General features: G+C 39.6%; 1 protein-coding gene across 7 annotated transcripts in view; it reads left to right on the plus strand.

The window, feature by feature from the left end:
• The window catches only part of Camta (Calmodulin-binding transcription activator), a 1,164,029-nt gene that overhangs the window by 913,504 nt on the left and 224,166 nt on the right, over positions 1 to 26,359 (plus strand). For all 7 annotated transcript variants that reach the window (XM_071671358.1, XM_071671359.1, XM_071671353.1 and 4 more), the window contains 2 exons: positions 8,478 to 8,703; positions 25,886 to 26,122. In XM_071671358.1, the coding sequence (XP_071527459.1) occupies positions 8,478 to 8,703; positions 25,886 to 26,122 (463 nt within the window). The remainder of the gene's footprint in view (positions 1 to 8,477; positions 8,704 to 25,885; positions 26,123 to 26,359) is intronic.

A 26,359-nucleotide genomic window follows, 5' to 3' on the forward strand; every position in this document is an offset into this window, starting at 1 on the left:
ATGTGTCAGACATGGAGGAGACAAGAAGGGGAAAACAAAATTGGTGTTAGAGGGCTGGAGTGAAGATTTTAAGTGCTCAAGGTCTGAACACAAGAGAGGGTGAAAGATGTGTATAGGATAGAGCAAATTGTTGTGATGTGTAGAAGTGGCAACATACTGTTAGGGCATATAAAGGAGCCAGCAGAAACCATGGAAAGGGCTGTTGAACCTGATTATGGATGGGGGCTGTGGTTTTAGTGCATTATACATGACAGGTAGAGAATGTATGTGAATGAATGAGGCCTTTTCTTTGTCTGTTCCTGGCACTACTTTGCTGAGTGGGAAACAGCAAACAAGCATGAAAACAATAAGAAAATGTTTAGTGAGTTGTGGGATATTGCTAAAATGATGTATGATATCTGTGTAAATGTGTATCTTTAACCATTTGTATATACAGTACAGGAAAGGACTTCCATACTTATAATGTCCCCATCTCAATCACTCTTCACTATCACACAACTACTAAGATTTCTTTGTACCCACATAGCTTATTTAGGTAATCTTCCGCAATATTACAGTAGAAATACTTCACCTAGCTTCCTGCCATGACATCCTGTCCTCTGTATTTACAATTTCAAAGAACTGTTTACTCTTATGCCAGTTTCATTCAAAAACTTGAAAGTTGTAATCATGTCTCCTTTATTCCTTCTCTCTTCCAGTTTTGGCAAATTCATAGCCACTGACCCTTTAACTCAGCTCCTGTACTTCAGGTACCATCTTTGTTTATGAGTGGTAGGTTTGACCTCAGTTGTTACAGTTTCTGGGTGGTATTCTTCAACTAGATTATTTTTTTCATACCTGTTCACCACTTCCCACCTAAGTTAGGTTGCATCAGGAACAGATGACTGAGCCATAAAGAAAAAAAGTACTTGTTTATATCCTTTAACTTTTCCTTATTATGGAAAGTTCTGATACAGGATGGGAGGATTTCCAGCCCCCTCCTGCCACTGTATTTGTTTTTCCTTATCCCTGCTAGGGATAGAATTTATTATATTTTTGATTGTTTACGGTGTTAATGGTCATCATCATGTTAATTATCATCCAGGATGATAATTTTGTATCAGCAGCATCTCCTGCTGCATGTGTCCTAGTTCTGTGTATTTTTTTTCTTTCTTTACGGTGACCAACATGGCACTGGCAAAACATGCCCCAGTCAAGGCTGTCTTGGTTGAAAAGAAATTGACAAAGAGAAGAAAAAAGTAGACATTGATTAGAGATCTGCAGGTGTTTATAGACCTGACTCTTGAATGCAGAAAGGTTATAAGGAAAGGAAGAGAGAGAATTGTATAGCATAGCTGTTCAAGGAAAGGAGAAATTGTGATGGTCATTCCTTGAATAGCCAGTCTCCATACAGTGTATGGGCTTGCAGTGCATGTTTACCCATCCATTTCCATGGCATAGAGGTGAAATGGTTCAAACATTTTTTTCTCCTTATAGAGCAATGGTTCTCATCTAGTGATATGGGAGAATCATCAAGATGGTATGTGCTGTTGGTCTTAAAGGAGCCCCATTCTATGTAAAAAGGAGTGTTGATACATTTTTATGTTAAGAAAGGTTTGATCTATTTATCTATTTATTTATTTAATTTGCTTTGTCGCTGTCTCCCACGTTTGCAAGGTAGCGCAAGGAAACGGATGAAAGAAATGGCCCAACCCACCCCCATACACATGTATATACATACACGTCCACACACGCAAATATACATACCTATACATCTCAATGTACACATATATATACACACACAGACATATACAAATATACACATGTACATAATTCATACTGTCTGCCTTTATTTATTCCCATTGCCACCTCGCCACACATGGAATAACATCCCCCTCCCCTCCTCATGTGTGTGAGGTAGTGCTAGGAAAAGACAACAGAGGCCCCATTCGTTCACACTCTATCTCTAGCTGTCATGTAATAATGCCCGAAACCACAGCTCCATTTCCACATCCAGGCCCCACACAACTTTCCATGGTTTACCCCAGACGCTTCACATGCCCTGATTCAATCCATTGACAGCACGTTGACCCCAGTATACCACATCGATCCAATTCACTCTATTCCTTGCCCGCCTTTCACCCTCCTGCATGTTCAGGCCCCGAACACTCAAAATCTTTTTCACTCCATCTTTCCACCTCCAATTTGGTCTCCCACTTCTCCTCGTTCCCTCCACCTCCGACACATATATCCTCTTGGTCAATCTTTCCTCACTCATTCTCTCCATGTGCCCAAACCATTTCAAAACACCCTCATCTGCTCTCTCAACCATGCTCTTTTTATTTCCACACATCTCTCTTACCCTTACATTACTTACTTAATCAAACCACCTCACACCACATATTGTCCTCAGACATCTCATTTCCAGCACATCCACCCTCCTGCTCACAACTCTATCCATAGCCCATGCCTCGCAACCATACAACATTGTTGGAACCACTATTCCTTCAAACATACCCATTTTTGCTTTCCGAGATAATGTTCTCTACTTCCACACATTCTTCAAGGCTCCCAGGATTTTCGCCCCCTCCCCCACCCTATGATTCACTTCAGCTTCCATGGTTCCATCCGCTGCCAGATTCACTCCCAGATATCTAAAACACTTTACTTCCTCCAGTTTTTCTCTATTCAAACTTATCTCCCAATTGACTTGACCCTCAACCCTACTGTACCTAATAACCTTGCTCTTATTCCCATTTACTCTTAAGTCTCTTCTTTCACACACTTTACCAAACTCAGTCACCAGCTTCTGCAGTTTCTCACATGAATCAGCCACCAGTGCTGTATCATCAGCGAACAACAACTGACTCACTTCCCAAGCTCTCTCATCCCCAACAGACTGCATACTTGCCCCTCTTTCCAAAACTCTTGCATTCACCTCCCTAACAACCCCATCCATAAACAAATTAAACAGCCATGGAGACATCACACACACCCCTGCCGTAAACCTACATTCACTGAGAACCAATCACTTTCCTCTCCTCCTACACTTACACATGCCTTACATCCTCGATAAAAACTTTTCATTGCTTCTAACAACTTGCCTCCCACACCATATATTCTTAGTACCTTCCACAGAGCATCTTTATCAACTCTATCATATGCTTTCTCCAGATCCATAAATGCTACATACAAATCCATTTGCTTTTCTAAGTATTTCTCACATACATTCTTCAAAGCAAACACCTGATCCACACATCCTCTACCACTTCTGAAACCACACTGCAGTGTGGTTGATCTATTTATCTGTGTATATTTCTGATGCCTGTTCCCTCTGGGAACTCCCATGAAGGGGGTGACCACAGCAAAAGAGTCTGCAGTTATCCCTGTCCTTACATGCCTGCATATACTATTCCATGCATTCTTCCACCATTTCTGTCCCTCCAGGACTCGTCCATGCTCACCAATCCCTTTTATGTACTATCATCACTCTTTGTGTATGCTTCCAACTTCCCGTCTTGCATTCTTTCCACATTCCCAAAGCCTCTCAAAGTGTTTTGTTTTTCCCAATCTGCCACTCTGCAATTCATTTTATTTGCATTCCCCTCCATACCAAATCTCTGATATATCCCCTTCACATCTTTCTTCATTCCATCTAATCATACCGGATACTCCATCAAATAGCTCATTTCCATATCCTGGATTTTTTACCTCTTTGACTGTATAGGTCAGGGTCAGGAGGACTATGCTGTCTTTGAAATCCTTTTTTCTCTTCCATGCTTACATCTGTACTCTGTATTATTGTGTTTAGGGACCCAGTGACTCTTCTATCCTGTACTCTCCTTCCATATCACCAAACCTACCCAAGATAGCTTCCAAATACTTAGATTCTGTGACTTCTTCCAATCTATACTTTCACTCAGTGTCCTTTCAAACACCGTTATTTTACTTTTACTTGCTCATACCATCAATCATGTATGCTTGCTCACATCATGAATCACTTTTACAACCTTCTGCAACTCCTCTTCACTCTCATCAAACAACACGATATCATCTGCAATAAGGCTTGTCACTAGCCACCATACCTCACCACCACACTCCATCTCTGCACAGAGCCCTGTTAAGGAATATTTGACAATAAATTTTGCATATGTATTTGTTGAATACTGTCTTAAATGGTTTTTTTTTTTTCATGCTATTCGCTATTTCCCGCGATAGCGAGGTAGCGTTAAGAACAGAGGACTGGGCCTTTGAGGGAATATCCTCACCTGGCCCTCTTCTCTGTTCCTTCTTTTTTGGGGGAAAAAAAAAAAAAAAAAAAATGTAAGGTTTATTAAATGGAGGAGTGTGATGCTGATAGCTACATTATAAAATTGACATGGTTTAGCATGTTAAGACACACAAAAACAAATCAGTATGTAAGTATGGATGAAGGGAACATAGCTGGAATAGATGTTTTAGAATTATTATTATGAGGTAGATTTGGGTTTGTGGCTAGATTTTTTACTGGGGGGAGGAAGCATGATAGACTGAATGTCTGGTAGTTACTCAGTAAGCAGGTATGCAGCTAATTTACATTACCATGTAGCCCATATTTCTGATCTTTTCCTGTATTTTCATGTCAAAATGTTTAAATGTGAGTCATGTTTTGTTTTTACATTGTCTCAGGAGGCTTCAGGGCTATATTAACAAAACAAAATTAATCAAATTGTTGATGAAGAGCCTTGCATAGATCATACTTCAAGATCATTGTTCATATGAAAGTAGTTTGGGCACTTTAATGAACTAACACCTTGGAGGCCACAACTGAGGTAAACCCAGTGTCTGCTACTGCCACTTAGCTTTGCATTTGTGTTGTAATTTGTGACATTATTTTCAGTCATAGATCATATTTTTAACTTGTATTTATCTGCAAATTATAGTTCTATGATATTGTACACAATGAGATGTGAATTTAAGATAGAGAGAGAGTGAGGACCAGTATCATTATTTATGATGTTTCTTTTATTATTTTCTTGTGTGTGCCTTTCTCCTTACTGCTTTCCATCGTAAGGGTACAGAGAATAATAACATTAGTTCTAGAAATACAAAGAAATATGAAAAAGGACAGTTAAACACCATAAAGTTACATCCCAGTCGACAGTGTAACCACTGCATATTTACTTTGGCACAGGGCATTTGTGTTGTAATTTGTAACATTATTTTCAGTCATAGATCATATTTTTAACTTGTATTTATCTGCAAATTATAGTTCTATGATATTATACACAATGAGATGTGAATTTAAGATAGAGAGAGAGTGAGGACCAGTATCATTATTTATGATGTTTCTTTTATTATTTTCTTGTGTGTGCCTTTCTCCTTACTGCTTTCCATCGTAAGGGTACAGAGAATAATAACATTAGTTCTAGAAATACAAAGAAATATGAAAAAGGACAGTTAAGCACCATAAAGTTACATCCCAGTCGACAGTGTAACCACTGCATATTTACTTTGGCACAGGGCATTGGATATTGATATTGAGTCCTATCCAGCCTCCAAGCATTCTACATATGTTAGCAGATGATACAAAGGTCATGATAGGAATGAAAAGTGAGGGGGATTGCATTAACTTATAAGGGAACCTAAACAGACTAAAGAGTTGGATATATGGTTGATAAAATTCACTCCAAGCAAATGTAAAGAAGGAAACAAACTTCAGGAAGCTATGTGTGAGAAGGACTTGGTAGTCAACACTGTCCTTAATGTGTTGCCAGAGTCCCATATTAGGAGAATAGTTCAAGAGACAAGCTGTTTGCTGGCAAATACTAGAATAGGTTTCAAGTAAATGGATAAGGAAATATTTAGCAAGTTGTTCATCCTAAATAAGACCAAAACTAGAATGTCTTCTCAAGTATAGTCACCACATTTAAGTGAAGCACAAAGAACTAATAAAGAAGGTTTAAAGGAGGATGACAAAAGATGAAGTTAGGATTAAGAGGCTGAGTCACAGGGAAAGGCTAAATTTGCCCATCATAGGGGAAAGAAGAGTGAGAATTAGCTAGATCACAACCTTTGAGTTTTTAAAGTAGATCGATGATATAGACAGTGAACAGTTCTTATAGAGATTGGGAATAGATTAACCAGAGGACATAAGATGAAATTAAAAAAGATATAAAAAATTACTTTTACGGTATTAGATCAGTGGATGAATGGAATAAGATTACTGAAGACGTGGCTAATGCAGACAGCATGCTTAGATTTAATTTGTATAAAAGGAGAGAATGTTCAAGAGATGGGTGTAAACTTCCCTCCTTGTAAAGTACAAATAGATAATTGTCAGAAGAGTTATAACCCTAAAAGCATAATGGGCCATGTATTAGTAATATTGATGGGAGTTTGAAGGTAAGTGCTCATCATTTCAGTAATCATATTTGAATTTGGTGATCTAGCTTTAGCTAGATTCCACAAAAAACAAAATGAGGACAAGTCAGTTGGGAGGTAAGTTTGAATGGAGAAAAACTGGAGGAAGTGAAGTGTTTTAGATATCTGGGAGTATATTTGGCAGCAGATGGAACCATGGAAGTGGAAGTGAATCATGGGGTGGGGGAGGGGGTGAAAGTTCTGGGAGCGTTAAAGAATGTGTGAAAGTCGAGAACATTATCTCGGAAAGCAAAAATGGGTATGTTTGAAGGAATAGTGGTTCCAGCAATGTTATATGGTTGCGAGGTGTGGGCTATGGATAGAGTTGTGCAGAGGAGGGTGGATGTGCTGGAAATGAGATGTTTGAGGACAATATGTGGTAAGAGGTGGTTTGATCGAGTAAGTAATAATAGGGTAAGAGAGATGTGTTGTAATAAAAAGAGTGTGGTTGAGAGAGCAGAAGAGGGTGTTTTGAAGTGGTTTGGTCATATGGAGAGAATGAGTGAGGAAAGATTGACCAAGAGGATATATGTGTCAGAGGTGGAGGGAACGAGGAGAAGTGGGAGACCAAATTGGAGGTGGAAAGATGGAGTGAAAAAGATTTTGAGTGATCGGGGCCTGAACATGCAGGAGGGTGAAAGGTGGGCAAGGAATAGAGTGAATTGGAATGATGTGGTATACCAGGGTCAACGTGCTGTCAGTGGATTGAACCAGGGCATGTGAAGCGTCTGGGGTAAACCATGGAAAGTTTTGTGGGGCCTGGATGTGGAAAGGGAGCTGTGGTTTCAGTGCATTATTACATGACAGCTAGAGACTGAGTGTGAACGAAAGTGGCCTTTGTTGTCTTTTCCTAGTGCTACGTCGCGCACATTTAGGGTGACAGGGTTGTTATTTCACGTGTGGCGGGGTGGCGATGGGAACAAATAAAAGCAGACAGTATGAATTATGTGCATGTGTATATATGTACATATCTGTGTGTTTATATATATATGTGTACATTAGAGATGTATAGGTATGTATATTTGTGTGTGTGGACGTGTATGTATATACATGTGTATGTGGGTGGGTTGGGCCATTCTTTCGTCTGTTTCCTTGCGCTACCTCGCTAATGCGGGAGACAGCGACAAAGCAAAATAAAATGAATAAATAAATGTTTTACCAATGCTTTAACAAACTAGTGGTGAATGTCTCATCACCCAAAGAATTAAAGTAAACAAACTGACGGTGAATTTATTGCCATTGCCTTTGAAAATTTACAAAAACTTCCATTTATTCATAGATTGTTTTGTATGATGGTTTAATAGTGTGTACAATGTTTCCATTTTCTTTGTTAGTATTGTTTGCATGTGTGTATTTACTTATGGTTTACAAAAGTTTGACAAAGTTGTATGATTAGTGTTGAAAGTTAAAGAGGTGGAGCCCCACAAGTATGGAGCTCCCTCCCTGTACTGTAAAAGTAGATGATTACAGAAATGCACATTTAATGAAAAAATAATTCATAAGTTGGTTTCTTGGACCTTCTGATAATTCAGATGTTGTCAAAGTCATTTTGAGTAGAAAGCAGAAGACTTACTAACACATAATGATATTAATGGTCCATGGTGCATCATTTATGAATAAAAAAGTTACTTGCATATTCATTCTTTCTTGCTGGTCTCTTCAGTAAGCCATTCATAGGTATTAATTCTTTTTGCTTTACACTGATCCTGAAGCTGTTATAAAAGGTAAATGTAAGTCATACAAATAAGAAAGCAATCTTATTTCAGTTAAAAGAACACAAAAGAAAGCTTTAAGAAAATAGATTAGATGCAGTTGTGGTAAAAACCAAAATTCAAAAGAAATCTTTTAAAAGCACAATATAGTAAATAATATTGTCCATCAGATATGTGCGTGCAATACAATATTTCAATTTTTGTTAGGTTTTCAGATCATATTTTGGAACATGATGTTCTCGAATTGATCATTAAATTCCACCCATTAGATTATTTGTGTGTGATTATTTAGTTTGGATCAGTTGATGTTTTTATAATTGACGTGTGATCTAAATGTTAATTTGTCAAAAAGATCCTTGTAATCAATTAACATTAACTCCACAGGTCATCATACTCTAGCAGAGGAACTCCAACAGCTGGAGAAACAGAGGGAACAAACAGGCAGTGTTGAAGGCCTCCATCTATCCCTTTCCTCCTCCTCCTCTAGTACTCAGCTTTCTACCTCCACCACGTCCTCAGCCACAACCTCCTCAGGCATCAGTCCTGGCATCACAGTGTCTGGGACAATTAATCAATCACCTGATGTGTTCCTGCGACCCTCACCACGCAGGTAATTCAGAGCTTTTTAATCAATGATGAAATATTGAATTCCTTTATAAAGGGTTTTTGATGTGAATTGTAATTCATAGACCAGTTAACATTATTAGTATGGATTGAAAGTTTAATTTAGATTGATGATGATGACCACACCAACACAGTTGTATCAGCTTTCTTGAAAATACAAGTATGATTGTCTCCATGGCTTCACCAATCCTTAGAGGTTACATGCTATTATCAGTGTGCACATACTTCCTGTAAACTTAAGATACCAGTCACTAGTTTTTTATTGCACCTTTTTAGATGAAACAGGAGTTGTGGGAATGTGTGATAGAGTGTAAGGAGATAGATTCTAGATTGATGTGGGTAAAACTCAAAGTGGATGGAGGGAGATGGGTGATTATTGGTTCTTATGTACCTGGTTCTGAGAAGAAAGATCATGAGAGGCAAATGTTTTGAGAGTGGCTGATTGAGTGTGTCAGCAGCAGCTTTGGTGCTCAAGACAGGGTATTAATGACGGGTGATTTAAATGCAAAGGTGAGTAATGTGGCAGTTGAGGGTATGATTGGTGTACATGGGGTATTCAGTGTTGTGAATGGAAATGGTGAAGAGTGTTTAGATTTGTATGCTGAAAAATGACTGGTGATTGAGAACACCTACTTTGAAGAGAGATATACATAAGTATACATATGTGAGTAGGAGAGATGGTCAAAGGGCATTATTAGACTACAAATTGATTGATAGATGTGTAAAAGAGAGACTTTTGGATGTTAATGTGCTGAGAGGGGCAGCTGGTGGATGTTTAGTAATTACCTTGTGCAGGCAAAGGTGAAAATTTGCAGAGGTTTTCAAAAAAGAAGAGAGATTGTTGGGGAGAAGAAAGTGGTGAGATTAGAATGGCAAAAGGTGAGAGTAAATGATGTGAGGGGAGTGGGTGAGGAATGGGATATATTTAAGGAAGCTGTGATTACATGCAAAAGGTACATGTAGCACAAGAAAGATGGGAGGTGGGCTGATTAGAAAAACTGGTGAGTGGTGGGTTGAAGAAGTATTTGGTAATGAAAGAAAATAGAGAAACATTTGGACCATAATTACAAGGAAGGAGTACAAATGACTTGGAGATGAATAAAAGAAAGCTGGAGGAGGTCAAGAGGAAATTGCAAGGGTTGAAAAAGGGCAAATGAGAGTTGGGGTGAGAAAGTATCATTAAACCTTAGGAAGAATAAAAAGATGTTTTGGAAGGAGGTTAATAACAAGAGAACAAATGGGAACATCGATGAACAAGGGAAGGGAGGAACTGATAACAGGTAGTGATGAAATGAGGAGATAGAGTGAGTATTTCAAAGGTTTGTTAATGTTTGATGATAAAGTGGCAGATGTAGGGGGTTTTGGTCGAGGTGTTGTGTAAAGTGAGAGGGTCAGGGAGAATGGTTTGGTTAAGAGAAAAGAGGTAGTGAAACCCTTGCGGAAGATGAAATCCGGCAAGGTGGCGAGTATGGATGGTGTTGCAGTTGAAATTATTAAGAATGGGGATGACTTTGTTGTTGATTGGTTGGCAAGGATATTCAGTGTATGTACGGATCATAATGATGTTCCTGAGGATTGGCGGAATGCATGTATAGTGCCGTTGTACAAAGGCAGAGAATAAAGGTGAGTGTTTAAACTTCAGAGGCATAAGTTTAAGGATTCTGTATGCCAGAAAATTGTATGGGAGGTATTGATTGAAAGGGTGAAGGCATGCATAGAGCATCAGATTGGGGAGGAGTAGTGTGGTTTCAGAAGTGGTAGAGGATGCGTGGATCAGGTGTTTGCTCTGAAGAATGTGTGAGAAAAACAGATGGATTGGTATGTAGCATTTATGGTTCTGGAGAAGGCATATGATAGAGTTGATAGAGATGCTTTGTGGAATGTTTTAAGAGTAGAGGTAAGTGTTAAAAACTGTGAGAAGTTTTTATCGAGGTTGTAATGCATGTGTATGAGTAGGTTCCCAGTTCCCAGTGAAGGTCAGTCATTGGCTGTGGTGTGTGATGTCCCATGGTTGTATAATTTGATTATTGATGCGATGGTTAGGGAGGTAAATGCAAGAGTTTTGGAGAGAGGGGCTAGTATGCAGTCTGTTGGGATGAGAGGGCCTGGGAAGTGAGTCAGTTGGTGTTTGCTGATGACAGCACTGATGGCTGAATCAAGTGAGAAACTGCATAAGTTGATGACTGAGTTTGGAAAAGTGTGTGAAAAGAGAAAGTTGAGAGTGAATGTGAATAAGAGTAAGGTTATTAGGTTCAGCAGAGTTGAGGGACAAGTTAACTGGGATGTAAGTTTGAATGCAGAAAAATTGAAAGAAGTGAAGTGATTTAGATATCTAGGAGTGGACTTAGCAGTGAATGGAACCATGGAAGCGGAAGTGAGTCATAGGGTGTGGGAGGGGGCGAAGGTTCTGGAAGCAGTGAAGAATATGTGGAAAGAGAGAACATTATCTCTAAGAGCAAAAATGGTTATGTTTGAAGGAATAGTAGTTCAATAATATTATATGGTTGTGAGGCATGGCATTGTATGGAGGAGGGTGGATGTGTTGGAAGTGAAATGTTTGAAGACAATATTTGGTGTGAAGTGGCTTGATCGAGTAAGTATTGAAAGGGTAAGAGAGATATTTGGTAATAAAAAGAGTGTAGTTGAGAAAGCAGAAGAGGGTGTGTTGAAATGGTTTAGACATATGGAGAGAGTGAGTGAGGAAAGGTTGACAAAGAGGATATGTGTGTCAGAGGTGGAAGGAATAAGGAGAAGCAGACCAAATTGAAGGTGGAAGGATGGGGTTAAAAAAGATTTTGAGCGATCGGGACCTGAACATACAGGAGGGTGAGAGGCATGTAAGGAATAGAGTGAATTGGAATGATGTAGTATACTGTGGCCGACGTGCTGTCATTGGACTGAACCAGGGCATGTGAAACGTCTGGGGTAAACCATGAAAAGGGAGCTGTAGTTTCGGTGCATTACACATGACAGCTAGGGACTGAATGCGAATGAATGTGGCCTTTTCTGTCTGTTTTCTTGGTGCTACCACATTGATGCAGGGGATAGTGATGCTGTTTCTTGTGGTTCCGGGTTGCATTGGAAATGGTGAAAGGCAAGCAAGTATGAATATGTACATGTGTACATATTCATATGTCTGTGTATGTATATTTATGGATATGAGCAATTTTTTTTTTTTTTTCTTTTTCGCTGTCTCCCGCGTTTGCGAGGTAGCGCAAGGAAATGGCCCAACCCACCCCCATACACATGTATATACATACGTCCACACACGCAAATATACATACATACACAGCTTTCCTTGGTTTACCCCAGACGCTTCACATGCCTTGATTCAATCCACTGACAGCACGTCAACCCCGGTATACCACATCGCTCCAATTCACTCTATTCCTTGCCCTCCTTTCACCCTCCTGCATGTTCAGGCCCCGATCACACAAAATCTTTTTCACTCCGTCCTTCCACCTCCAATTTGGTCTCCCTCTTCTCCTCGTTCCCTCCACCTCCGACACATATATTCTCTTGGTCAATCTTTCCTCACTCATTCTCTCCATGTGCCCAAACCATTTCAAAACACCCTCATCTGCTCTCTCAACCACGCTCTTTTTATTTCCACACATCTCTCTTACCCTTACGTTACTTACTCGATCAAACCACCTCACACCATACATTGTCCTCAAACATCTCATTTCCAGCACATCCATCCTCCTGCGCACAACTCTATCCATAGCCCACGCCTCGCAACCATACAACATTGTTGGAACCACTATTCCTTCAAACATACCCATTTTTGCTTTCCGAGATAATGTTCTCGACTTCCACACATTCTTCAAGGCTCCCAGAATTTTCGCCCCCTCCCCCACCCTATGATCCACTTCCGCTTCCATGGTTCCATCCGCTGCCAGATCCACTCCCAGATATCTAAAACACTTCACTTCCTCCAGTTTTTCTCCATTCAAACTCACCTCCCAGTTGACTTGACCCTCAACCCTACTGTACCTAATAACCTTGCTCTTATTCACATTTACTCTTAGCTTTCTTCTTCCACACACTTTACCAAACTCAGTCACCAGCTTCTGCAGTTTCTCACATGAATCAGCCACCAGCGCTGTATCATCAGCGAACAACAACTGACTCACTTCCCAAGCTCTCTCATCCCCAACAGACTTCATACTTGCCCCTCTTTCCAAAACTCTTGCATTCACCTCCCTAACAACCCCATCCATAAACAAATTTAAACAACCATGGAGACATCACACACCCCTGCCGCAAACCTACAGTCACTGAGAACCAATCACTTTCCTCTCTTCCTACACGTACACATGCCTTACATCCTCGATAAAAACTTTTCACTGCTTCTAACAACTTGCCTCCCACACCATATATTCTTAATACCTTCCACAGAGCATCTCTATCAACTCTATCATATGCCTTCTCCAGATCCATAAATGCTACAATCAAATCCATTTGCTTTTCTATGTATTTCTCACATACATTCTTCAAAGCAAACACCTGATCCACACATCCTCTACCACTTCTGAAACCACACTGCTCTTCCCCAATCTGATGCTCTGTACATGCCTTCACCCTCTCAGTCAATACCCTCCCATATAATTTACCAGGAATACTCAACAAACTTATACCTCTGTAATTTGAGCACTCACTCTTATCCTCTTTGCCTTTGTACAATGGCACTATGCACGCATTCCGCCAATCCTCAGGCACCTCACCATGAGTCATACATACATTAAATAACCTTACCAACCAGTCAACAATACAGTCACCCCCTTTTTTAATAAATTCCACTGCAATACCATCCAAACCTGCTGCCTTGCCGGCTTTCATCTTCCGCAAAGCTTTTACTACCTCTTCTCTGTTTACCAAATCATTTTCCCTAACCCTCTCACTTTGCACACCACCTCGACCAAAACACCCTATATCTGCCACTCTATCATCAAACACATTCAACAAATCTTCAAAATACTCACTCCATCTCCTTCTCACATCACCACTACTTGTTATCACCTCCCCATTTGCACCCTTCACTGAAGTTCCCATTTGCTCCCTTGTCTTACGCACTTTATTTACCTCCTTCCAGAACATCTTTTTATTCTTCCTAAAATTTAATGATACTCTCTCACCCCAACTCTCATTTGCCCTTTTTTTCACCTCTTGCACCTTTCTCTTGACCTCCTGTCTCTTTCTTTTATACATCTCCCACTCAATTGCATTTTTTCCCTGCAAAAATCGTCCAAATGCCTCTCTCTTCTCTTTCACTACTACTCTTCTTCTTCATCCCACCACTCACTACCCTTTCTAATCAACCCACCTCCCACTCTTCTCATGCCACAAGCATCTTTTGCGCAATCCATCACTGATTCCCTAAATACATCCCATTCCTCCCCCACTCCCCTTACTTCCATTGTTCTCACCTTTTTCCATTCTGTACTCAGTCTCTCCTGGTACTTCCTCACACAAGTCTCCTTCCCAAGCTCACTTACTCTCACCACCCTCTTCACCCCAACATTCACTCATTTATGTATGTATATATATATATGTGTGTATATGAGTGGTTGAGTCGTTCTTCATCTTTTTCCTGGTGCTACCTTGCTGATGCAGGAAATAGCGATCAAGTATGATGATAAATCAGTTCTTAACTCTTGTTTGAAAGTGTAACCAAATACAGAAGTATTACTATAGATATTTTTTCATTCCTGTTTGCTATTTCCCGCATTAGTGAGGTAGCGTCAAGAACAGATGACTGAGCCTTAGAGGGAAAAATCTTCACTTGGCCCCTTCTCTGTTCCTTCTTTTGGAAAAGTAAAAATGTAGAGGTGGATTTCAAGCCCCCTGCTCCCACCCCTTTTAGTCGCCTTCTACAACACACAGGGAATGTGTGAGAAGTATTCTTTCTCCCCTATCCCCAGGGATAATTACCATAGATATAATTAGTCATTATTATTAATATCCCTGGGGATAATGGAGAAATGGTGTTGCCTACATATCTCCTACATCTTATAGAAGGTGACTAAGTGGGTAGGGAGTGGGGGACTGAAAATTTCTCCTTGTATTACTTTCCAAAAGGAGGAACAGAGAAAAAGAGCCAAATGAGGATCTTTTCTCTTCAAAAGCTCAGTCATCTGTTTTGGACATTACCATCCTTATGCGGGAGAAAAATGAATGAGTATGAAAAGAAATAATTATTGATATTATTTATTATATAATCCCAGGACTTACTTCTCTTAGGGTCTCCTGCAGTCCTAAGACTGCACTACATCCAACAACAGGGATAGGATGGATTTCTTTGAAGCTAAAAGTTCTTTAATGAGACTGTGCTCCATTTCATCAGCTAATAAAGATACATGTGGCTGTTCACTTCTGGTATAACCTCTGGCAGGCAGAATCTGGTTAAACCTTTCTTTAGATATTACCATATGTTCATCCTTACCTTAAATTTCCTGTCATTACCCACGCCAAGTCATCTTATATTTTGATAGGACTTGAGAGACTATTAATATAATGATCATTAGCTAAGTTTGGAAGACTTCTTTATAGAAGATCTTTATGGCATTGAGAAGTCTTCTATGCAGCCTGTATGATATCAGAACTTTCCAAAGTATTTCTGTTAACTTTATCATATGCTTTTTATTTTTCAATGAATGTTGCATACATTTCCTTTCTTGTTCTTGGAACTTTTGCCACAGTGTCTCTTCCCTTTCGAAATTCTTTTTGTTCTTCACCTACAGGATTTTGCTAATAATTTTAACACAATTTCTCCTACTATACACCATGCCAGTGAAGCTAAGAAAGTTCATTCCTTTGTAGTTACTACCATCCCTTTACTCCATTTACATTTGTACCTTCTTTTTCCAGCCATAAAGAACACAGCCATTTTCCCATGATTCCATGCACACTACCTTAATCAATGCATTTTTCAATATCTTTCATAAAACACTATATCTGCTCCCAACTTCACCATTCTGTAGAAGCATTATATACCTATCTGGCTTTGTATATATCTTTTTATGTCTCTGAAGCATATATCTGCTCCCAACTTCACCATTCTGTAGAAGCATTATATACCTATCTGGCTTTGTATATATCTGTTTATGTCTCTGAAGCCCTTTCCCTATGGAAACTCCCATTAAGGGGGTGGCTTCAGTAAGAGTCTCCATTTATCCCTCTTCTTACATGCCTCCCTCTCATACAGCATCTCAAGCATTCATCCACCATTTCTCTCCAGTTAGTACTCTTCCGCTCTGCTTCACCATATCACATGTGGTCTTCCTCTTACATAACCCTTTTGATCATACTGTCATACACTCTCATTATAAACTCCTTTTCTTGCATTCTGTGTAATTGCCCAAACCACCTCAGAGTAGTACATTTCTCTCCTTCCTCCAGTCCACAATTCATTCCCTTTGCATACCAAATCTCTCATACACCCCTTCATTTCTTTCTTCATTCCATGTAGTTGTACTGCATGTTCTCCTCAGATAACTCATTTCTACTGCCTGGATTCTTGGTTTCTGTGACTTTTTTCCATGTCCATGCTTCAGCTGCCTTGGTCAGGGTTTAGTGGACAATGTTGTCTCTCAGTTCTCTCTTCACTTCCATACTTACACCTCTACCCTTCATTATTCATTTAAGGGACCCAGTGACTCTTCTACCATGTACTGATCTCTCCCTTACCTCTCCTTGCATATCACCATACTTACCTTTCCATATCACCAAACTTACCTCTTCAAGTCTTTCTTCTCCCATATCTATAACAAAGTTTATTACACTTTCTTCTTTCACTCTACAGTGTATAGCAATATTTATAGTTTCATTCTGTTTTCTTTTAAACACAGTTACTTTACTTTGTACTTGCATTTACCTTTAATTGCCTATGCTTGCACACATCCTAAACATTCTTACAACCTTCTGCAACTTTTCTTCACTCTCAGTAAAGAACTCAGGATCATTTGCAAACAGGCTTGTCACTAGCCACCTTACCTCACCATCACACTCCATCTCTGCACCCTCTTTCCTTAGCTTGCTTTCACCTTTCTTATCACTCCATCCATATATATGTTGAAAAGCCAGTCATATTACAGCCCTGACTCACAGCCATATGTATACAGAAACTTTCACTCAACTCTCCATCCACTCTTGCTCACTCATTTGCTACTCTGTAGAAGACTTTGACACCATCCAGCAGCAGTCCCCTTATTCTTATATCCTTAACACATCCCTCTCAACTCTGCCATACGCTTTTGCCAGATCCATAAAAACTGCATACGGCTTCTTACCTTTTGCTAAATACTTTTCCATGGTTATTTTCACCACAATAATTTGATTCACACATCCCTTACCCTACCTATAACTCCCTTGCTTCTCTCTTATTCTGCAGATAGTTACTTCCATCACTCTTTCAATCAACACTCCTGCATACACTTTTCCTTGCAAGCTTAGCAGACTAATTCCCTATGATTGCTACATACATCCTTAGCACCTTTTCTTTTGAATAAGGGAGCAATAATAGCTTTCACTCAAACCTCAGGCACAAGCTTTTGTTTCCATGCTAAATTACGTATCAGTTGCACCCACCCTATCACACTTTCTCTTTCATACTTCAACATTTCAACTGCAATCCCATCCATTCTAGGTGCCTTTCCTACCTTCACCTTCCTTTTTGACCTTTTTATCTCCATTTTTGTATAGCCCCTCTGTGCTTGTATCCTTTTCCTTCCATCCTCCTTGCCCATCCATGTAACAAATGCAGCCTTACCTCCCATATTCATTAGTTCTTCAAAATACAATCTTTATCTTCCTTTCACTTCTTCATTTTGATTCCTTCCTTCTCACACTAACATTTCCACTCTTACATCTACCTCTCTCCTTTTTCACCTCCTTCCAGTACATTTTCTTATTTTACCTATACTTTTCACTCAAAGGCAAAGGGGATAAGAGTGAGTGTGCAAATTACAGAGGTATAAGTTTGTTCAGTATTCCTGGTAAATTATATGGGAGGGTATTGATTGAGAGGGTGAAGGCATATACAGAGCATCAGATTGGGGAAGAGCAGTGTGGTTTCAGAAGTGGTAGAGGATGTGTGGATCAGCTGGTTGCTTTGAAGAATGTATGCGAGAAATACTTAGAAAAACAAATGGATTTGTATGTAGCATATATGGATCTGGAAAAGGCATATGATAGAGTTGATAGAGATGCTCTGTGGAAGGTATTAAGAATATATGGTGTGGGAGGCAAGTTGTTAGAAGCAGTGAAAAGTTTTTATCGAGGATGTAAGGCATGTGTACGTGTAGGAAGAGAGGAAAGTGATTGGTTCTCAGTGACTGTAGGTTTGCGGCAGGGGTGTGTGATGTCTCCATGGTTGTTTAAATTTGTTTATGGATGGGGTTGTTAGGGAGGTGAATGCAAGAGTTTTGGAAAGAGGGGCAAGTATGAAGTCTGTTGTGGATGAGAGAGCTTGGGAAGTGAGTCAGTTGTTGTTCGCTGATGATACAGCGCTGGTGGCTGATTCATGTAAGAAACTGCAGAAGCTGGTGACTGAGTTTGGTAAAGTGTGTGAAAGAAGAAAGTTAAGAGTAAATGTGAATAAGAGCAAGGTAATTATTAGGTACAGTAGGGTTGAGGGTCAAGTCAATTGGGAGGTAAGTTTGAATGGAGAAAAGCTGGAGGAAGTGAAGTGTTTTAGATATCTGGGAGTGGATCTGGCAGCGGATGGAACCATGGAAGCGGAAGTGAATCATAGGGTGGGAGAGAGGGCGAAAATTCTGGGAGCCTTGAAGAATGTGTGGAAGTCGAGAACATTATCTCGGAAAGCAAAAATGGGTATGTTTGAAGGAATAGTGGTTCCAACAATGTTGTATGGTTGCAAGGCATGGGCTATGGATAGAGTTGTGCGTAGGAGGGTGGATGTGCTGGAAATGAGATGTTTGAGGACAACATGTGGTGTGAGGTGGTTTGATCGAGTAAGTAATGTAAGGGTGAGAGAGATGTGTGGAAATAAAAAGAGCGTGGTTGAGAGAGCAGAAGAGGGTGTTTTGAAATGGTTTGGTCACATGGAGAGAATGAGTGGGGAAAGATTGACCAAGAGGATATATGTGTCAGAGGTGGAGAGAACGAGGAGAAGTGGGAGACCAAATTGGAGGTGGAAAGATGGATTGAAAAAGATTTTGAGTGATCGGGGCCTGAACATGCAGGAGGGTGAAAGGCGTGCAAGGAATAGAGTGAATTGGAACGATGTGGTATACCGGGGTCGACGTGCTGTCAATGGATTGAACCAGGGCATGTGAAGCGTCTGGGGTAAACCATGCAAAGTGTGTGGGGCCTGGATGTGGAAAGGGAGCTGTGGTTTTGGTGCATTATTACATGACAGCTAGAGACTGAGTGTGAACGAATGGGGCCTTTGGTGTTTTTCCAAGCACTACCTCGCACACATGAGGGGGGAGGGGGTTGTTATTCCATGTGTGGCGGGATGGCGATGGGAACAAATAAAGGCAGACAGTATGAATTATGTACATGTGTATATATGTATATGTCTGTGTGTGTATATATATGTGTACATTGAGATGTATAGGTATGTATATTGTGCGTGTGTGGACATGTATGTATATACATGTGTATGTGGGTGGGTTGGGCCATTCTTTCATCTGTTTCCTTGCGCTACCTCGCTAACGCGGGAGACAGCGACAAAGCAAAATATAAAAAAATAATATAACTTTTCACTCGACATTCTTCCAAAATCTTCATCTACTCTTCCTTCGCTTTTTTGTATCAGCTTCTTAACATTCTGTTTATTCATCTTATTTTAGTTTGAGAATGTAAAAGTTATAGCTTGAAAGTGAAGAGGATTGGGGAAACCCATAGCCTTGGGAAGGGTGCAAGGATTGAGAATGGAAATGATAAATGCAAGTTGTGTGAAAAGATATTACTCATATTCTTCATCTAGTATGCATCATTCAGGTACTTATTCTCTGGAGCATCTATTGAGCACTTCTCAGGAGAATCCTTGAAGCTCAGCTCATGCCTGAAAGAATGTTCATCAAGTGCCTCTAAGAGCCATAGATTACCCACTCCATCTCTAGAGTGAGGTGATGAAAAACAAAGGAATCATGAAAAAGAATCTACTTGAAAACCAGCTGGTTGCGAGCTAACTAGTGAGAATGAGTTCTTGGATGATGATGTGCAATGTTCATCCCAGTCATCTGCTTTATTGGAAAGGTATAATCCTACACTAGTACAAACATCAACGGACAAAACTGAAAACTCAAGGAGCTCCCTAAAAAAATTTTTTGTTTCACTAGAAAAAATTTATTTTAATGGATAGTATTCTACAGTAGAACCATAGAATATTGTTTTATTTGGAAGATATGAAAGTTTTACTAGATGGAACCTCCCCTGCCTGCACAGAAACAAACTAGAAAATAAGAGCTTAAACCTTGGATGTGACATTAAATTTGATATATCCATCCCTTCACCTGGCAATAAGGCTAAGGAAGGAAGCCAGAAATAGTCTGAAATCAGAAATCAGTTATAATGTAATTCCTTTGAAGACTACACTACCAGCAACACCTTTAAGTGTAAATCTGATATCTAAAATTACTATCTATCTATCTATTTATCTCTGATGCCTGTTCCCTCCTAGAACTCCTATTGGTCACGGCAAGAGGCTCTCCACTTATCCCTGTCCTTACAAGCCCCCTCCCCCCTGCATACACCATTCTACAAGTGAAAAGTACTGTCTGTTCCTTTTATCTCCCTCCAGACGGAAAACTTATGCAAGATGACATTGAAGACTTATTAGATGAACTGCCATATCCTTTTCTCCTGTTTAGTGATTGCAGTGGGCACAGCCCTTTATGGGATTGAGAACACACTAATTGAGATGGGAGAGGACAGTTGCTTGACGTGTAACTTTGACATTAGTATTTTTAAAGATGATAGCCTTACTTAGCATATTGTATGCACTGGAAAACTATTTGTTCTTGACCTTGCAGTTTGTTCCAGTTATTTATTTTTAGATTTTAACTGGTCCAGTGTTCAAGACCTTTATGCTAGTGATCACTTTCCATTCCTGCTGTATAGAGCAGAAAATTATACACCAAATAACCCTCTTAGATGGACTTGAGATTGTTGATTTGGATGAATGTAATATTAGAGCTTTAATCACTCCAAGTGTGAGTATCCTGGTGTTGAGGAAGCAGATGATATTTTTATGAAAATTATTTTAGATGCTGCCATGAATAGCATTCCTAAAACTGAGAAGGAAAACTTCAACTATCATTCCCAAAGTAGTACCACTCTTGTGATAAGCATTATAAGGTTATGAGATCAGCTTATAGGAGATTGCAAGGGTTGGAAAAGGGGGAAATGAGAGTTACAGCGAGTATCAGTAAACTTTAGGGAGAACAAGAAAATGTTTTGGAAAGAGGTATTGATTAATAGTGAGAAAAACAAGAGAACAGAAGGGAAAACCGATGAAGGGGTGAATGGGGAAGTTGTAACAGGTGGTGATGAGGTGTGGAGATGTAGTGAGTATTTTTAAGGATTGTTGAATATGTTTGATGGTAGGGTGGCAGGTGTAGGGTGTTTAGGTCCTGGAGGTATGTGAAGCAAAAGAGTAATGGAAAGTGGTTTGGTGAAGAGAGATGAGGTGATGAAAGCCTAGTGGAAGATGAAATGTGGCAAGGCTGCTGGAGTGGATGATGATGTGGTTGAATTTCTTAGGGAAGGGGGTGACTATTTTATTGATTAGTTAGAGGATTTTCACAATATGTATAGATCATGGTGAGGTGCCTTAGGACTGGCAGAATGCATGTGCAGTGCCACTACACAAAGGCCATGGGGACAAAAGTGAGTGCTCAAATGACAGAGGTATAAGTTTGTTGAGTGTACCTACTAGGGTTTATGGGAGAAAGGTGACTGAGAGGGAGGAATGATGTAGTTTTAGGATTGGTACAGGATGTGTGGATCAGGTGTTTTCCTTAAAGAGGAACAGAAAGATATGTATGTGGCATATATATATCTGAAAAAAGTATTTGATAGGGTTGATGGAAATATGGAAGCTCTTATGAATATATGGTAGGGAAAAGCTACTAAAAGCAGTGAGAAGTTTTTATCAAGAGTGTAAGGCATGTGAGCAATTAGGTAGAGAGGGTGTAAGTAGTTCCAGGTAAAGATTGGTATACAACAGAGGTGTGTGATGTTACTATGGCTGTACAGTTTGTCAGTAGATAGGTTGGTAAGGGAGGTAAATGCAAGGGTTTTGGAGAGAGGGGCAAGAATGCAGTCAATAGGGGCTGAGAGGGCCTAGGAAGTGAGTCAATTGATGTTTGCTAATGACACAGCACTGTTGACAGAATTGAGTGAGAAACTATAGAAGTTGATGTCGTTGTTTGGAAGAATGTTTGATAGGAGGAATTTGAGAGTAGATGTGAACAAAAGCAAGGTTATTAAGTATAGCAGGGCTGAGGGACAGCTTAATTGGGGTATGAGTTTGAATGGAGAAAATTTGGAAGGTAGCTGGAAGTGGACATGATAGTGAATGGAACCATGGAGTGGAAGTGAGTCAGAAGGTGGGTGAGGGGGTTAAGGAATGTGTGAAAAGAGAGGTTGTTATCTGGGAGGACTGGAATGGGTATTTTTGAAGATATATCAATTTTGACAATTTTGTATGTATGTGAGGCATGGGCAACAGATGAGAATGTGTGGGAAATGGAGGATGTGTTGGAAATTGAATGTTTGAGGGTAATACGTAGTGTGAGATGGGTTGATCGAGTATGTAATGAATGGGTAAGAGAGGGGTGGGGTAATAAGAAGAGTATGGTTGAGGAATCTGAAGGATGTGTGCTGAAATGGTTTGGACATATGAAGAGAATGAGTGAGGAGAGGTTGACAAAGAGGATATGTGTGGAGAGGAAAAGGAGATAGGGTAGACCAAACGAGATGATAGGATGGAGTGAAAAATGTTTCGAGGGATCGGGGCCTGAACATGCAGGAGAGTGAAGGGGATGCATGGGATAGAAGGAATTTTAGCAATGTGGTATACAAGGGTCGACATGCTATTGGTGGACTGAACCTGGGCATATAAAGCAGCTGGGAGAAACTACAGGAAGGTCTGTGGGGCCTGGTTATGGATAGGGGGCTGTGGTTTCAGCACATTACACATGACAGGTAGAGAATGAATATGAGGAATGAGACCTTTTTTCATCTGTTTCTGGTGCTACCTTGTTAATGAAGGAAATGGTGAACAAGAATAAAAAAAATTCTCCTTAATAGGTTCTCGCCTAACTCATGAACAAATAATAGTTAATGTACAGTATTCAGAAAAATGATGATGAAAATGAGTGGTAGAAATGGGAGTGTTACATAGATCACAAATGCTTGGATGCAAAGTAATTACATTTGCTGCATTCAACTTACATTTGGTGAATAATACTGTAGATTGTATTTACATACATTTTTTCTACACAGTTTTCTTCAATTCTTACCAAATGATGAATTGTTAATTGAAGGTATTTGCAGAAACTGATGATACGTATAACTAAACTAATGCAAGTACTCTGGTTCATTATATGCTTTTCTTGGACATATGTCAAGACAGTATTCACTTTATGGAAGCCTGTTTTGGTCCTGTATAGGTTTACAGATACTCTACTGTAATTGTTCTCTCAATCTAAAACTAACTAAACTTTCATTGCTTCCCTGGTCTTTTACAGGGACTAAAGAGAGATTGGGCACACACAAAACTTGTTACAAGACATATTCACATGATTGCTCCAGGATTGTCTGTGTCTGCATAACATGGAATGATTGCCATGGAAATGAGTACACATTTACACCATTTTTATTCTTGTAACTGAATCCCTAAAGGCCAGTATAAATCTGTTACCTGAACAAAACTCATTTTTTTTTTTGCCTCTTTACCATTTATTATGATTTTTCATTGTATCATACATATAACATGACAGTGGGCTTATACTTGTAGCATTGTGCTGAATTGACATTTGTGCACCTCCCATAACAATGTATGGGTGACTGAGATACGTAATATTTTTTCTAGCTGTGGTAATAGGCTGTGAGTAATATCAATCTGTATTTGGTGGAAAGAAACATCATCTGGTATTTAAAGTGATGGCAGGATCCAACATAATGTTATGTGAAGTGCAGAGCAGGGACTTCGTGATGTGTAACATTATGTCCAAAGCAATGAAAGAGTTAATTCAGTCCTTGGATCTAGGTATCATCAGATCTGTGAAGTGCAACTGTTTGAGTAGTTTCATGCTTCGTCTAGTGAACAACTGTGGTCATGTTGGAGGAATGGACAATTTTGAGAAGACCTTCACAACCAAAGATGCTGTTTGATGTATTGCAGATGCTTGGGACAATGCTAATCAGTCCACACTTAAGGCCTGACACAAGTTATGTCTGGTAACAATACTCGACAACACTGTCTGTCTCATCAGACAAGTTTGAAGGTTTTCACTTTACCCAGGAGAAGGGAAGGGCAGCAAACCCTTTACTTTATGCCAAACAAATATCTGGTGTTGCCAAGGAATCATATGAAGATGATATAGTAATATGGATGACCTGTGACTGTGGTTCTCCTGTTGTGCATCTAGTAAGGAAAGTGGTGATCATTGAAGCCACTATAAACCCTAAGCCAGTGGGTAGTGATGACAGTGATGAGGATGAATGTCATAAGGAGAAGATAACCATGATGGGGAAATATAACTGGCTCCTCACTGTTGAAGCTATCCCACATAGGAGGTTGGTAAAGATGCTGGTTTTTCATGCAGGCACAGGCTAAGGAGAAGGCTCATTCTCTTGATCGAAAAATCTCTTATTGGATGGAAACAGGGAGTACATGTCAGTGGAGTCTTTCTTGAATGGGTTTGGGTGCAGCATGCAACAGTGTTACTAGGTCTTAGGCCACTGCTATGTTAAAGACTTGCCAGAAGGGCTAGATTCTTGCCTGAACATATTTTCAGATGATGCTTTGATCATGAAAGAAGTACACAATGACAAATATTGTATAAACCTGCATGGGGACATAAGCATGCTGCAAAGTTGATTTTTTTATATTTGGTTGAGCAAATACAGAGTGATGAAGATTTAATCAGGTAAGAAACAGTTAGAATGAATTTGTGTGCAGGAGGGAATTGGGGATCGACATTGTACCCAAGTTTTCACCAGAACATCACATCAGAATTGTTACATAGGCACACTGTTTGGTGGTTGATATTAGAAATGGATTTAATTATATGGATAAGCAAATTTTTGGTATACTATTTACAAACTTACCTTAATCATAATTCAAAATGTGCATCTCAATTCTGTCACCCTACCTAAATAGATATAAAGATCTAGTAGAGAAGGTCAAGAAAAGGGCACCTTTGATGGAACCTGAAATAAGAGAGCTGAGTTACCTGTTGGAGTGAGGTTAAAGGCTATATGTGTTGCCCACTATGGAAGAGAGAAGATTAATAGGAGACCTGATCACAACCTTCACATTTCTAAACCAGTTTGGCTATGTTAGTAGCGAGTAGTTCTCTGAAGTATGCAATGAAAAAGTAATAAGAGCTCAACAAGAAACTTATTAGAAGTAAAAAAAATACCATAATAATACTAATGTTGTACATAAATACTAGAGTTGTAGATGAATGGAATAAGTGAAGTGATGGAATTGTGAATGCAGGCAGTATACAGAAGTTCAAAATGTATGATATAAGGAAAAATTCAAAAGATGGGGTCCCTTCGAGTGTAAAACTCCTTCCCTCTGCTGTTCAATAGGTTATTGCAAACAAGTAATTACATATACATATGTTCTTATGCAGTGGCTACTGGGGACATGCTTTGCATGCATAGGGGATGAAAATTTTTATATCCTGACCTTACTGTGGTTTCTTTACTATTTCCATTTTTTTTTTCTTTTTTACATTATGCTGTGGTCCAGGTCACAACTCAGCTGTCAAGAATTAGAGATGCAAACAAAAATTAAGATAGTGACTGCCCTTCATAAAATATTTTCTCATGCATACCTTGTTGCACCTTTCTCTATTGGTTTGGTTTTATATAGATATTAATGCTGTAAATTAGATTTCTAAGACTTTGTATGTGGTATCATGACCATTTGTAAAGAATGAAAATCTTATCTATTTTAGATGTGACTTTAGAAAACAGCGTCACCTAAGTGTAGATCTACCGTTAAGTAGTGAGCTGGATCCTGGGCGGCCAGCAGGCTGCCCATCCCCTGCATCTTCTTGGAGTGACACTTCAGTTAGAAGAGGAAGACTTATAAAGAGACCCTCAGTGGATTCTGGAATCAATCTGGCACATGTAGACACTTACAAGAGGACAAGTTTAGATTCTGGCCTTGATGTATTACAAAAGTATTCAAGGTAATGGTATGAGTTTGTGAAATGATTCATTTTGTTTGCATTTTTTTATACTTGATTGCTGTTTTCTGCATAGACAAAGTGGCACCAGGAACAGATGAAGAAAGGTTGCATTTATTCACCTGCATTCTCTAGCTTTCATGTGTGATGCACCAAAACTACAGCTCCTTTCTACAACCAGGCCCCATAGACCTTCCCATGATTCCCCGAGTTGCTTCACATGTCCTGGTTCAATATAAT

This window comes from Panulirus ornatus, chromosome 16 (genome assembly GCF_036320965.1).
Source record: "Panulirus ornatus isolate Po-2019 chromosome 16, ASM3632096v1, whole genome shotgun sequence".
Classification (NCBI taxonomy): domain Eukaryota; kingdom Metazoa; phylum Arthropoda; class Malacostraca; order Decapoda; family Palinuridae; genus Panulirus; species Panulirus ornatus.